At 41.5% G+C, this 15361-nt stretch overlaps 1 protein-coding gene across 1 annotated transcript in view; it reads right to left on the reverse strand.

Moving 5' to 3' along the window:
• Nucleotides 1–2211: 2211 nt before the first annotated feature.
• Nucleotides 2212–15361, reverse strand: part of ANKRD33B (ankyrin repeat domain 33B) — a 336403-nt gene continuing 323253 nt past the window's right edge. The window contains exon 4 of the mRNA XM_088445661.1: nucleotides 2212–3085. Coding sequence (XP_088301787.1) covers nucleotides 2235–3085 — 851 coding nt within the window. The 3' untranslated portion in view covers nucleotides 2212–2234. The remainder of the gene's footprint in view (nucleotides 3086–15361) is intronic.

Genomic DNA, 15361 nt, shown 5'->3' on the forward strand with positions numbered 1-15361 from the left:
AATAGACACACATTGGCCTCCACGTGAAAAAGAAAAAAAAAGCACATTGAATCAATGATTGCTCCCAGAGGAAAACAAATTAAACACACAATTCATTTTCATTGCCCCTTCAACACGCACCTCACTAAACCGCTCAACACCTGCTCAGCCTCCATCAGCATCTGCTTACTGTACATCCCCCTCAGCAAAGTGGCCTGAGTCATCTCTCACCTGCTCATCTCAGCCCCTGAGCACAACCACAGCAAAACTGAGTCTTCAACTCAGGCTCACCGCAACCAGCAGCTGTAATCAGCAATGCACCCTGACCTCCCATGCCCCTGTTTTAGTATCAGTGATGTACTCATTGTGTCACTGCATCACTGACACTGTGCGAGGTTACGTGACCTACTGTATGATGTCACACCCCCACCTGTAGGATCACGTCTGAACAGGTTAGTACAAGGCAGCGAGGAATCAGATGCAGCACAGTGGGTTCTGGTGGCAAAGGCTATGGCCACTCTGGTATGGCGCCAATGTACGCCCTCTTCGCTGGAACTGGCCGCAAGCCTGCCCTACCAGGATCTCTAAATGTGTGGACACCATTTGAATTGCTATCTATAAAAAAGTATTACATTTTCCAACTATAACAGGAGAGTAGTAAAGTGGAGCACTTCAAACAAGATTTCCACACTTTACACAAATCACACTTTTTGAAAAAATATTTTGCTTGACCTTGTTCAAAGGGGAATTGGCTAGTTTTAATAATGAAGGACTGAAGATCAATTATTTTGTCCCATTCGCAAACTGGCACTTTCTTTTTCTTATTATTTTAGTTGTTATTATTAATAGTTTAGTGGTAGAACTTCTTTATGAACATATAAAAAGGATACAGTACCAATACAAAAGGGACAGGACCATGGCTGGGTAGGACTATGTGAATTTCAGTATTGCAGAGTCTGGTACTGTGGTGTTCTTTTGGTTCTTAAGATGAGTCATTATGATCTCCTCAAGTCCTTCACCTGAACAGTTATAGGTATGGGGAGGGAATTGATTATGCACAATGTCTAGTTCACAGGTTCTCAAACTCGGTCCTCAGGACCCCAAACAGTGCATGTTTTCCAGGTCTCCTCACAGAATCACAAGTGAAATAATTAGATCTTTTAAAATGTGTCAGTGAGTAATGACTACACCTGTGCACCTGCTGGGCGACCTGGAAAACGTGACCTGTGTGGGGTCCTGAGGACCGGTTTAAATGTGGCCTCTGTTTCTTAGGGATTGGACAATGTGGCAGTCACTGAAAGTTGGTTAATGAGCTGAGCCCTATAATTAAGGCACAAAGTTAGTACATGTGATATACAGTATTAAGAAAGTGGTAGCTCACATGCAAGGTTTCCTCTAGATACAACAGTATGTTGGGCCCTGGTCTTTTTCCCTTTTTGACAATCGTATAATGTAGTTGCAATGGGGATAATGTTTAAGCCATTTTACACTGTTACATATTGTAGTCTCCCTCTATCTAATAGATTATTGGGGCTTATATTCCACTCACCTCCTCATTTCCTTACTGTCAGCTGTGATCACTATGGCTGCCACCCCCAGTGGGCCATTCACTGCTGTGACTGCAACACACCTATATCTGCTTTATTATTGGAGGCTGATAAGGCTGCTACCTAATGACTTTCCCCACCAACAACTACTGTACAATCTGCTACCTTATATATCATGTATTCCCCACACATTAGATTGTAAGATCATTTGGGCAGAGCCAGTTTAGCTTCCATCCTCTTAATATACAGCCTTACATAATATGACAGTATACATACTGTAATAACATAGACATTTCCACATTGACAGTGCATTCATGTGAGCCGTGCTCAACATTGCCTCTATATCATGTGTGTTTGGTAGATTTAGGTAAAATGCAATACAGTTATTTTTAGCTAATTAACAAATGCACACATTCTGTTTTTGTTCTACCCCGTTTCTCTGTGTCTTTGTGTATGTATGTATGTATGTATGTATGTACTGTATGTATGTATGTTGCTCCATCAATGTATCTATTAAGCTCTACTTGAATTACATAATACTTGCTTGGTGTGTGTCCAAATTTGCTTCCATTTTATTTTTTACAGAATATTAACATATTTGAAAATGCTAAAATGTTTCTCATATTGAAGTAACAGTCGTCTTTCATCAATATTCTATACAATTTGTAACAGTCTTTGTATGGGAATCTTTCACATGCACAGAAAATATCAAGTGAAAGTTCTTTTCTTAATCAATTTTTTTTGTCTCTGCTTTTCGGCTTCCTCAAATTTGCGCTGCGCCTCTTCCTCGGCTCTTCTCCTCTCTTCCTTTATTTCCTTGTAACGCCATTTTGGAATCTGTAAGTAGCTACAGTCATGAGCGCTGCTCCTTTTCCTTGACCTATCAGGGTAGTATGTAGGAGTGGGAGCTTTACTTATGCGAACTTTTGGAATTACATATCCTGGCCTCACACTGCTCCGTCTGACCAAATTTAAAGGTAAAAGGCTTGTTCTTCTGCTGGTCACTACGTTAGGCCTGAGGGATGAATGTGCTTGAAGACTAGATCTCCTCTCCTTTTTCTTGGGAATTACTGTCACACGAGAGTTTTGGAAAAGCTTTTCATAATTCTTGGTGTGATTAGTGGCAGAACCTGTAGTCTCAGGTGCTTGCTGTTTCCTCATAATCTCCTGCACAGAGTATCTATGTTTCCCAACACATGGAGGACTGTCTGGACATACAGTTCTACAACTAATGGCAACAAATGGACTGTTCATGCTTGTTGTAATTTTAACCATGAAATCAAGGACCCCATCTTCTTGAGGTTCATTAAAATAATTAAAACTAAATGCTGATTTCATACATTCAGATATTTTCTGTGTACATGATTTGGGTTCTGCAGCCTTGGCTAGGAGCTCCTTCATTTTAGGCCATTCCATTTTAAATTGCTCACTAAATTGTTCTGGGGAGGGTTTGTCTAACAGTCTCTGCATAAGATAGGCAGTGTCATGTCTTCCTGTAAATCTTGCCCATTCTCTAGCTGTGTAACCCCGACTTGGATCAACGGCATGAACATTGGCACCTAAAAAACAAATGTTTGTAAGTTTAGGAAAAATACTGTAAATGTAATGCCAAATATAAGGTGAGCACAAAATATAAATACTAATCAATTTGTCAAACATACTTCTACTGAACATCAACTTGTCAAGGTATTGATCAAAGTTACGGTCTTTCCATTATGCAGCTATTCGCTACAGTAATCTAGTGGTTCTGTGACACTGGTGCTCTACAAATGTAGTAAATGGGAAGGGGTGGGAGAGGATTGTCAGATGGAAAAAAGATATAATAGATTGTATATAAAATGCTACTTTCCTGATATGGTGCCTGTTTGCAGTGTCTTCAGCATGTAGTCATACAGTATATATGAAATTACATTAATTATGGTCACACCCGCTTCCTTATCACAGGGTCAGTGGCGTCACAGGGGGGGTGTGGGGGGTGCGGCCCACACCGGGTGTCACCCTTCAAAGGGGTGACACCAAAGACAGAAGCACACACACCCTCGGGTCGCACCCCATCCACACCCCCTTCCCTGGCACCACCACACCTCTGCCAAAATGGGCTCGCCCTGAACGCCGTCGGGGGGTCACTTCCTGCTTCCTCTCACAGCGGCCATCGGCCAGCTCCACACACAAACACAGAGCACAGAGAATCTCTCTGTGCCTGTGTGTGGCTCTGGAGGCCGGCCGTGGTGACATCATAACGCATGCGGCACGCCGGAGGGAGAAGAAGGAGGTGCGTGCCCGGACATGGTGAAGAGAGGTAAATAGTATTGCACAGGGCAGGGGGCACAGCATAAGGGGCGTTACTGAGGGCATTCTGGGGCCACTGTATAGGGGCACTAATGGGGGTACTGTACGGGGGCACAGTATAAGGGCACTATTGTCTGGGGGCACTGCGAAAGGGGAGCTTCTGGGGATATTGTATAAGGGGCACTACTGGGGGCATTGCATAAGAGCACTACTGGGGGTACTGTATAAGGGCACTACAGGGGGCACTGCATAAGGGGAGCTCCTGGGGCTATTGTAAAAGGGGCACTGCATAAGAGCTCTACTGGGGGTACAGTATAAGGGCACTACTGTCAGAGGGCACTGCATAAGAGGAGCTCCTGGGGGTATTGTATAAGGAGCACTACTGGGGTCACTACATAAGGGGCACAGCATAAGGGGCTTTAATACAGGGGCATTGCATAAAGGGGCACTACTAAAGGGGGAACTGCATAATGGGCACAGCTACAGGAGGCATTGCATAAGGGGCACTACTACAGGTGGCATTGAATCAGGGGCAATACTACAGGTGGCATTGAATAAGGGGCACTACTACTGTGGGCATAGTATAAGGGGCACTACTGTGGGCATTGTGTATAAGGGTCTATAATGTGGCCATTGTGTAAAATGGGCACTACTGTGGGTCAGAACATATACACTACTTTATGGTGTAATGTGATTCAGGGGCTCTATGTGTGGTGTAATGTGGGTAAGATTGTGCTACTGTGTGGCGTAATTTGAATTTGGGATATTATTTCATGACCACGCCCCTTTCTTTCGAGATCACGCCCCTTTTTTGTGCCACAAGCCTTAGGCGCACGCTGTCCTTTTATTGATAAATCGCAGAGGAAGGGGGTCGCTCTACCACTTTAAGCACTGCTACCCAGAATATCGGGTGTGATATCATCACGCCTGCCGGGTACGCCTGGCATTCTGGGAGAAGCACAATGTGACTGCTGGACTGGTAAGGGGGAAGAGTTCGCAGAGCTGCGCACCTTGGTCCCGAATTTTTTTTTCTGTGTACAAATACAAAATTAGTACCCACAGCATCTAACTGGTCATATCTAATATTACAATAAAAAGAGGTTGGTTGGTCCGCACTATTGATTGTGAGATATGCACAATATTATAAACATTGGGGGAATGAATTGTTAATTAGGATAATAAAATGAATGAATCCCACACGTGTGTTAATCTACTATTTATTCTATTTGATCAATGAATGGTTTATATAGAAGTCACAATGCTCTTATCCCATTCATAAACCAGGTGAGTGCTCCATCGGGTAAGTTGTGCACCTGGCGGACACGGGACACCACTCCACCAGACACAGCCCCCGGGACATATCTCCACCTGCTAGCAGCAGTAACATCCACCTAGCCACCCAATTAACATCACTCCCGATCAGGGAACTAACAGTCCCCAACGTATACCCGTTTAGGGTAGGTACGTTTATTACACAGTTAATTTTTACCATTCAGGTTACTGACTAAGCTCTTTCACATAAAGAATCCAGCAATAGACATTTTTTACTTACTAGACACCACCTGGTTTATGGATGGGATAAGAGCATTGTGACTTCTATATAAACCATTCATTGATCAAATAGAATAAATAGTAGATTAACACACATGTGTGGGATTCATTCATTTTATTATCCTAATTAACAATTCACTCCCCCAATGTTTATAATATTGTGCATATCTCACAATCAATAGCGCGGACCAACCAACCTCTTTTTATTGTGCCAATTAATAATAGGGAAGGGCTACCCTATGCAGGTCCAGCAGCTGATAAACAACAACCCTGAATCTAGAGAGCGCTTACCAGAAACAACCAATTAGAGTGATTATTTAGCCTCTTGGCACCAGCTGCTTCTAGAAATATGGGTTTACTAGATATATGATAACATAGGTCCACTGCAGCGGAATCACTATTCTTAGAACTTGACGCAACATCCAGATTGCATGACAAGGGGCAAAAATTCTGCGATAGTTTTCTACAATTAGAAAAACTTGTAAACAGGGAGTCAAAAGTGTGGTGGGACAAACAGACTCTTAATTGGAATAGAACCAAATTAGTTGTACCAAAAGGACTCAAAATTACAAAAACACCCACTCATAACACAGAAAATAATGAATTATGATCAAATGGAACAACATATTACGTGATTGTTCTATGAACCTCATTGAATTAATTATTGAAACACATGAGATAGAATTAACCAATATTGAGAAAGAAATAAACAAATTAAATACAGAATTAGATCAGTACCGAGAGGATCAGGAATTCAAAGTACTGGAGAATCTAGCACAAAATAGATTTTAAAAAAATGAAGACAACATCATAGCAATAAAAAAATCCAAGATTATCAGAGACAGACTCCCTAAAGAAACACACAAGAACAAGAAAAACAACAAAAAACACAAACTTAAACATGAGAAACTAAATCCAATCCCCACTCAGAATACGGTAGGACAGAAGCATACAGTTAAGAATAGCAGAACACTGATATACAAAAATTTCAAATTAACATATCAGGAATATATGAGAAAACTACACACACAAGTATTGGTTACACCGAGGAAACACAAACAACAGGAAGAAAAAGAAGTAAATAATATCAAGTCCCCAATAGAGTCAGATCAAGACTCCACTTTAGACACATCCTTTTCAACATACAGCCTAGAAGAGGAAGAAACCTATGACACATTGGCTCGTCAATCATTAGGGAGAGGATTCCAACTTACAAACATAGGGAGTACAGCTGTACCGGACAACGAGGCAGAATGGGGGAAGGTTTTTTAGAGCAGGAAGCAGGACACCAGCCCTGCAATATGCAACAAAAAAGAAAGCTGGAAAGACAAGAAGTGGAGTCAGAGGAGGAAGGAAACACACCAGACAAACCAACCAAGAGACAAATCACAATGACATTGACCATGGCATAATGAATTTGAGCAGTATCATATTAACCAATACTCCGAAAAAAGTGTTACATAAGGGACTGAAATTCGCACCTACTGCGAAAATAGATAAATTCAAGACCTATCTGGATGTACACAAGTTTATTCGGAAATTAACATTGGCCAAATACCACCATAATCCACCGTCTATACACAAACAAATAGAGGACACACAATTCAAACATTCGGACTTAAGACCCAAGTCGAAATTTTATCGTCAGCACCTGAGAGGACACTTTATTGACACATTTGAACGTCTAGTAACAAGAGATGTAGATAGAATACAGGATAGAAAGAATAGTAAGAGTATGAATATCACCAAAGCAAAAGGACAGCATTGGAGGATCTCAGTCAGAACAAAAATATAACAATAAAACCAGCAGATAAGGGGGGCAGTATAGTTATACTTAACACCACAGACTACAATTTAGAATCCAATAGAATTTTAGGAAACTGGATCACGTACGAAAAGTTATCCAAAGACCCTACAGTTACATATCAAAAAATCTTGAGACAGTTACTAGAGGAATGTTTAAAACGAGGGATCTGAACGAAAAAAGAACACGAATATATGGATATACAACATCCCGTGACACCAGTGTTCTACTACTTGCCAAAAGTGCACAAAGATGTGTCGAAGCTGGATTAATGGCTGAGACAAGATCAGTTTAAAATTGAATCGCAGCGACTCCATCTTGCGGCCATTTTGCAAAAGGCCGCCTAAGCGCCATTTTAGATAAACTCACATTTTAGTACATGTGGCGATAATACCATTAGCATCATGCGAATGCATCTGTGACCATTACCATAGGTTGCGGCGATTCACTAAAAGCCTATTTCATTACTTTACGTATTATAAGGTATATATTCCAGAAATGGCTTTGCAGTACTGCAGTAAGCAAGTGGCCAGGTGACAACTGGCTTGTGTAGATAAGCTTCCTGCATAGTGTTTGTTCACTATGGGTGGTCTGGCTAGAATAAATAAGCAAGCTTCCTGCAATGACACAGGAAAGGTGGGAGGGCCTGCTGACAGGACATGTAGAACTATCTGGCCCAGCATGCTAAAATGTTAGAGACAAATGCACTCATCTTCATACACACATTAAATATGTCTTTATATCAAACCCCGAATACTCACACATTTCATATTCACACATAAGGTTCCATAAGCATCAAAATGTATGATCCAAATTGGTTAAGTTAGTTTAAATGCTGAGAAATAAAGGTTTTTGATAACTAAGGTATTATACATGATAAGCAAGTTGTGTTTGGTCTTGTTCTGATGCGTACACTTTTTACAGCATTCCGGTATTATCGGTGGAGAGATCGCATCATGCAAACTCAAGTTATGGATCGCAGAACCTACAAGCAACAAAATGTTTAAACTGTTGGAATGTACAGAAGGTGTTACTAGAAAGATTTCCCTGCTGTTAGAGGCAGGGAGAGTCTATTTGAAACAGCCTGTTAAATGTGCTGTAACATATGCTTCTCCTCTGGGAACCAATGATATCAGCAAGAAACTTTCCCTTTGTCCTGTTTTAGTCTGAGGGGGATAAATATGTGTGCTTGGATATACTGATTTTTTTTAGTCCATGCTGAAGGTTGTATGAACTGAGGGTCTCTAGTCTGAGGTCTATCTCTGGGTCTGGAGGCGCAGCATATGTATACTGTACTTGGGTCTGTAATATTTCCTTTTATGCCTAAATTGTGTATGTATCAATTGCGTGTAACTGACTGTACTTTTACCTGAATAATACTTGTGCGTTGGAACCACAGATTCCACTCCTGTCTTTATTTGTGGTCAGACTGCATACGCAAATTAGCGTTATTCTTAGAGGTTTATAGGAAGGATATTTAGAAGGTATAGGCAGGGGTATATAGAGGTTCATTGTAAAATCAACAGATGGGGGCTCATCCAGTGAAGTCACTTACCTACTCACACGGCACATACAGCTATCGATGTCTCAGCAAAGGGTGGAGTGGCCACATGCAGTTTTCCTGCAACCGCTTTGTGCTGAAAAATCGCTATTCGTTTTCGTGCGAGCAAAGGAAGCTGCCTAGAATCCAGGGACAAGAGAGGAAAAGTTTGTTTCCCTCTGTTGTTAGAACCTTGCGTTTAGAGGGGTGCCGCAGTATTGCGTGCGCGGCTAAAACGCATTTTTGCATACGCAGTTAAAAAGTCATTATACGGTTGTGTGGTAGTTGCATTAATGTGTATGCGGATGGTCGCACAATAGCGTATACGCACTTCCGGTTCTGCTGCCACGTGTTTGAACAAAGCCATTGAGGTTTACATTTTTTTCTATTACCAATATCTGGGTTAAAGGTGTATTTTTCTGCGCAGGAAAAAAGTGTGTAACAGTGAATACTTGTTGAACAAAGTTAAGGGTATCGTATGATCCTTAAGGGCTAGGTGCAAGGGTTAGCCTAGTCGCTCGGTAAGCAGCTTTACCGTTCTATACACAGTAGCAGGTGTACATGTTGTCTTTGTTGTATAGAGGTGCGTGAGAGTAGCCAACATATAAACTCTCATAGGTTTGGAAGTTACCTTACTAAAACTTATCCGGGTGTGGAAGTTGCCTGTTTCAAATCTTATCTAGGTGTGGAAGTGGCCTTACTAAATCTTATCCAGGTGTGTGGGCGCCGCCAACTTAAATCGTCCACTGGTAAGTGAAAGTATCTTGATTGTCTTTCACCAGTTTAAATTTTTATTGAAAAGCGTAGGAGTTGTCTCAGAATGGGAGCCACGCAAACAGTAGAGATGTTAGGCAATGATGTGCTGCTAATGGAGGCTCCGATTGGACAGCCCGTCGTATTATGCATACTAAGTACGGTACTTATGCAATAAGGTATTGTGATTTATTGTTTAATATGACGAGGAAGTGTGTTAGACCGTTTCCCAGAATTGGTAGTTTTGATAAAAATGTGTTAGGCAATGTCCAGGATCACATCAGTATGGTGCGATCCCGAGAGAAAAAGGTTAAAAATTTTGAATGTTTAAAACTATGGCAGCATGAAGGGGATGCTTGGCTTAAAAATGTGCAAACGACGCAAACTAACGTTGCGAGCGCATTGCCAGAAAATACATCCGCGACGCTGAGTTGCAATACGGGCAAGCCGCAAATTGGCGCGCACGTGCGGCAAGGTAGCGTCGTGGAGAGTATTGCCAGCAGTTCACGCTCACAGTTAAAACAAAAAACCCATAAAAATGTAACAAGCAACTTGTACCCTCTCTTAAGCAACTGTAATGAAAATGTTCATGATGCGGATGATGAGCCTATTGTAATGTCTGCCATTTCCCATGCTGTGCAAATGATAGATGCTGCATCACCACAATCACGGGTGGTGCCGCCATCTCCATTGGCAACAGCAAGGGAACTGTTAACACACTCTGCACCCATAGAGGAAGTTGTTAATACCATACGTAGCAGCAGCAGATTAAACCCCCAGCCAGGTAACCAGGTCAGAGGTAGCAGTTGCCAGTCTGCATCCCATTCGGACAATAAATGTTCCGAATGGAAATGCGGATGCAAACTGTGTAGTGCCCACGAGGGAAGTAGTAATGCATTGTCCATGGACAAGAGCAGAACTAAATTCCATCTTAAATGATTTCCCCAATCCCAAAAAGGAACTAGCCAAATGTCAAAGATTTTTGAGAAATTTGGGTAGTTCTCATCATGAGCCCACTAATAAAGATTGGCGTGTGGTGTTAGGGGCCTGTCTGTCATGCAATACCGATGTGACAAAATTTGTCACGGATTGTGTATTGGATGGTGACGTTCCCTTAACAGACCAAGTAAACCAAGGTAACATTTCCCGCATTGTGACTCAATTGGGTATGTATTTTCCAGTAGTAGTTAACTGGAACAAAATCTTCACAATCAAACAAAAGGAGAGTGAAACTGCAGAAGACTATTGCAACCGGGCTCTGCAGGCTATCACCCAGTACACTGGGATAGAAGATATTAAAGATAGCACTCACCACAGGGGAATGATAGTCACGGTACTCATGGACGGTCTGAAAGATGATTTAAAGATTCGGGTTCAGACCTCACAACTTGGCTGGAGGGGACTCACAATAGATGACCTCATAGAGTCTGCCATAGAACATGATAAAAATATCACAAAGAAGAGAGAGACCCAGAGCGAAAAACTAATGGCTGTCAGTATCCAAGCTCTGGAAGGAATGACAATAACATCACAGCCAACCGACACACCTGCACCCACACACACACATGCACCTGAACAATTACACATCCTCACCATTCCCACACCACAGCAAACACATCCTTACCCCACATATCATACACAACCACAGGTCCCATACTCATATCCCCCACAATATCCTTACCCTCCCTATCCTTACCCATACCCACCACCTTTCCCTCTTGCTCAAATCCCACAACAATCTTTTCATCCACCCCATTCAAAATTATGTTTTAACTGTCACCAAGTGGGACACATAAGTAAGAACTGCAAAATGAAGAACACCACACAGGAACACGAGTTTCCCATGGGTTCATAGGTAACCCCAGTATCTTCTCCCAGGCCTTATATGACTGTTTATAATCTTTTCAACCTATCAATGGATCTGTTCTAATGTAAAATGTGGATGATTTATTGTTGTATTTTAGGTCATGTTTAAATGATATTAAACGGTTGTGCTTTATCTCCCACTCATAGGACACAAGGTTGCTGAGGATAAAAGGCAGCCATGCCAGGCTGAGGTCGACTACTCGGAATACTATCCAAAACAGTGGCACAGGCATTATTTAGAACAGTAGCTATTAATAACAAGATTTAATTGCAGGAACCTGTATGCAGATACTATATCCCTAGAATTATTAAAAATGATAGGGGGACTTATTTTACAGGTGACGATTCCAAGAACATGTGTAAGATGATGGGTAACAACACTGAGATTATCCCAGACTGTCTTTTCCTTTATTTGCCCCCCTTTGAGATACTGTTCAAACAGGCAGCCTCATGTGAAAATATGATAATGAGGTTACTGTGCAGGGTCTCACGAAGATGAATGAGAATAACCAAAATTGAAAGTGTTATTAACTAACATGTCTAATGCAAACTGTCATGATGTCCAAATCTGGAAGAATTTGTTATGATCCAAATTTTTTTTAGCTCAGGTCGTTTGACTGATCGGTGGAAAGGTCCGTATCTGACGAAACAGCATCCTCAAAGGGTGGCCGGGGAAGATACGTGGGTCCATTCCACTCACTATAGGGAGGTTAACCAACCGGTGGAGATACAAGGCAGAGACAAGGCTGATAACGTGGACCTGTCGATTGTGAGCTTGCGCCGGAAGGATTAAAAAGGTGACGGTGAGATATCTGAGTTAAAGAAATGTGTAGATCAGTGCTTCCAGCAACGGAGTGGTCTGCTGTGGTCATCCTAGTTCTTTTTCTTTCCAGAGTTTTTGTCATGATGATCTGTTTGGGGATACTCAGTGTCTGTGATGGGGGACCGATAAAGGAGATGTGAGCTGATGGCGGAGCTGATGGAGTGGAGTCAGGAGGAGTGCAATGCCAATCAGGGGAGTTTCTGACCAATTTTAGTATTGTAATTGTTATGTTATTTGGGAAAAATACTTCCAGAAGTTATGACCCTCACACATGTTGAAATGTTGGGAATACATAAAAACACACTGTCACCATATCTTCACACACAATATGAACACAGAGGCAAGAGAAATACGATACCTGGTGATATGCATAAAGCCGCTCAGTTAATCAGTGAGACAACTGGCTTCCAAGTTTTAGTCGCCCTGTGTCCCACCAGGATTGCTAGGGGTACATAAAATTTTAGATATATCCAGGAACTTGCTAAATTAATAGATTATCACATCAAGATGTACGATGACACATTCAGGTACACAGGGAGAGAATTGCAAGCGTACAAGAAAGAACTAGTGCAACACAGGCTAGTGTTGAATTATTTAACTGCTGTTACTGGAGGGTAATGCGTAATGTTAGCCACCCAATTTGGAGTAAAATGTTGCACTTATGTCACCCATGATACCAGCGACTCTAAGGAGGTGATAGACCAGAAGATGGATGAGATTCTGCAGCTAAAGTGGGAATTTTCGAAAGAACCATAACGCATCAGTGGCTGAAGCAGGGGAAAAGATAGAAGGATGGGTGTCATGACTGAACCCAGTGAAATGGTTCTCAGGTCTAGGGGAATGGGTCCAGGAAATGATTGCCAGCATAGGCAAATTCTTGATCCTTATACTGATTGTCATCATAGTAATTGGCATATGCGTCCGGTGTGTTCCTATTGTGTTGAAGTGTGGAAAATGTAAAAATAGAGTAAAACGAAAGAATGAAATTATGATAGTGGTCAGTATGAATACCGAGGTAGACACAGAACTGCATTACAACCCTGAGCTAGGAAGTACCATCATTTAATGTATTATATTTAGACATGCATAGAATGTGTTATTGAAATGTTATTTATAGAATACCTCAGACAATGTAAAGTCTCAATTCCCCTTCAAGACTGCTATTATAAGACTGGTGCATTCCCACACCTGTCACATGATCTTCCAAGATCCGCAGTGTGCATATAATAGTAGTTTTATGTCCCCACACAGAGACACATTATTGATGGATTAAGAACCACCTTGTGCCATCCCATAATAACACTAAATAATATGTAAATGTAAGCCTAAATTAAATTTTAATAGCAGAGTGTGATAGCATGTTCGCTATCAAAGGGTGGACTGGCGAAGCTGGATTTCTGGCTGAGACAAGATCAGTTTAAAATTGAATCGCAGCGACACCATCTTGCGACTGGCTGCAAGACGCCATTTTGCAAACTTGCCGCCTAAGCGCCATTTTAGATAAACTCACATTTTAGTACATGTGGCGATAATACCATTAGCATCATGCGAATGCATCTGTGACCATTACCATAGGTTGCAGCGATTCACTAAAAGCCTATTTCATTACTTTACATATTATAAGGTATATATTCCAGAAATGGCTTTGCAGTATTGCAGTAAGCAAGTGGCCAGGTGACAACTGGCTTGTGTAGATAAGCTTCCTGCATAGTGTTTGTTCACTATGGGTGGTCTGGCTAGAATAAATAAGCAAGCTTCCAGCAATGACACAGGAAAGGTGGGAGGGCCTGCTGACAGGACATGTAGAACTATCTGGCCCAGCATGCTAAAATGTTAGAGACAAATGCACTCATCTTCATACACACATTAAATATGTCTTTATATCAAACCCCGAATACTCACACATTTCATATTCACACATAAGGTTCCATAAGCATCAAAATGTATGATCCAAATTGGTTAAGTTAGTTTAAATGCTGAGAAATAAAGGTTTTTGATAACTAAGGTATTATACATGATAAGCAAGTTGTGTTTGGTCTTGTTCTGATGCGTACACTTTTTACAGCATTCCGGTATTATCGGTGGAGAGATCGCATCATGCAAACTCAAGTTATGGATCGCAGAACCTACAAGCAACAAAATGTTTAAACTGTTGGAATGTACAGAAGGTGATACTAGAAAGATTTCCCTGCTGTTAGAGGCAGGGAGAGTCTATTTGAAACAGCCTGTTAAATGTGCTGTAACATATGCTTCTCCTCTGGGAACCAATGATATCAGCAAGAAACTTTCCCTTTGTCCTGTTTTAGTCTGAGGGGGATAAATATGTGTGCTCAGATATACTGGTTTTTTTTAGTCCATGCTGAAGGTTGTATGAACTGAGGGTCTCTAGTCTGCGGTCTATCTCTGGGTCCGGAGGCGCAGCGTATGTATACTGTACTTGGGTCTGTAATATTTCCTTTTATGCCTAAATTCTGTATGTATCAATTGCGTGTAACTGACTGTACTTTTACCTGAATAATACTTGTGCGTTGGAACCACAGATTCCACTCCTGTCTTTATTTGTGGTCAGACTGCGTACGCAAATTAGCGTTATTCTTAGAGGTTTATAGGAAGGATATTTAGAAGGTATAGGCAGGGGTATATAGAGGTTCATTGTAAAATCAACAGATGCCATACACCCCCCTGGCTGACCCATAATATCAGGGATAGATTCTATAACTTTGAATCTATCAAGATATGTAGACACCTTCCTACAGCCCTATGTGAAGAACCATAAGTCATATATAAGAGAGACAACAGATATATTGAGAACACTCGAAGAGGTACAATGGGATGGTGATATGTGGCTGTGTACAAGTGGTGTTACGTCCTTGTACACAGTTATAGATCATGAACAAAGCATGGAAGTAATACAACATTACTTGATGCAGGATGATTCAATGCAGTTACAACAGACACAATTCATCATACAAGCAATAAGATTTATATTAAAACATAACTACTTCTGGTTTGGAGGCGAATACTATTGCCAGACATCAGGCACTGCGATGGGGACTGGATTTGCACCGAGCTATGCATATCTTTTTATGAGCTATTGGGAGGACCGTAATATCTGGTCAGGGCATGGCTTTGGCGCAAATCTAGTCCTCTGGAGGAGGTTCATTGATGACGTAATCTTTATATGGAATGGGGAAGAACAAGTAAACTTT

Source organism: Taudactylus pleione, unplaced genomic scaffold (genome assembly GCF_031769625.1).
Source record: "Taudactylus pleione unplaced genomic scaffold, aTauple2 ptg000386l, whole genome shotgun sequence".
Taxonomy (NCBI): Eukaryota; Metazoa; Chordata; class Amphibia; order Anura; family Myobatrachidae; genus Taudactylus; species Taudactylus pleione.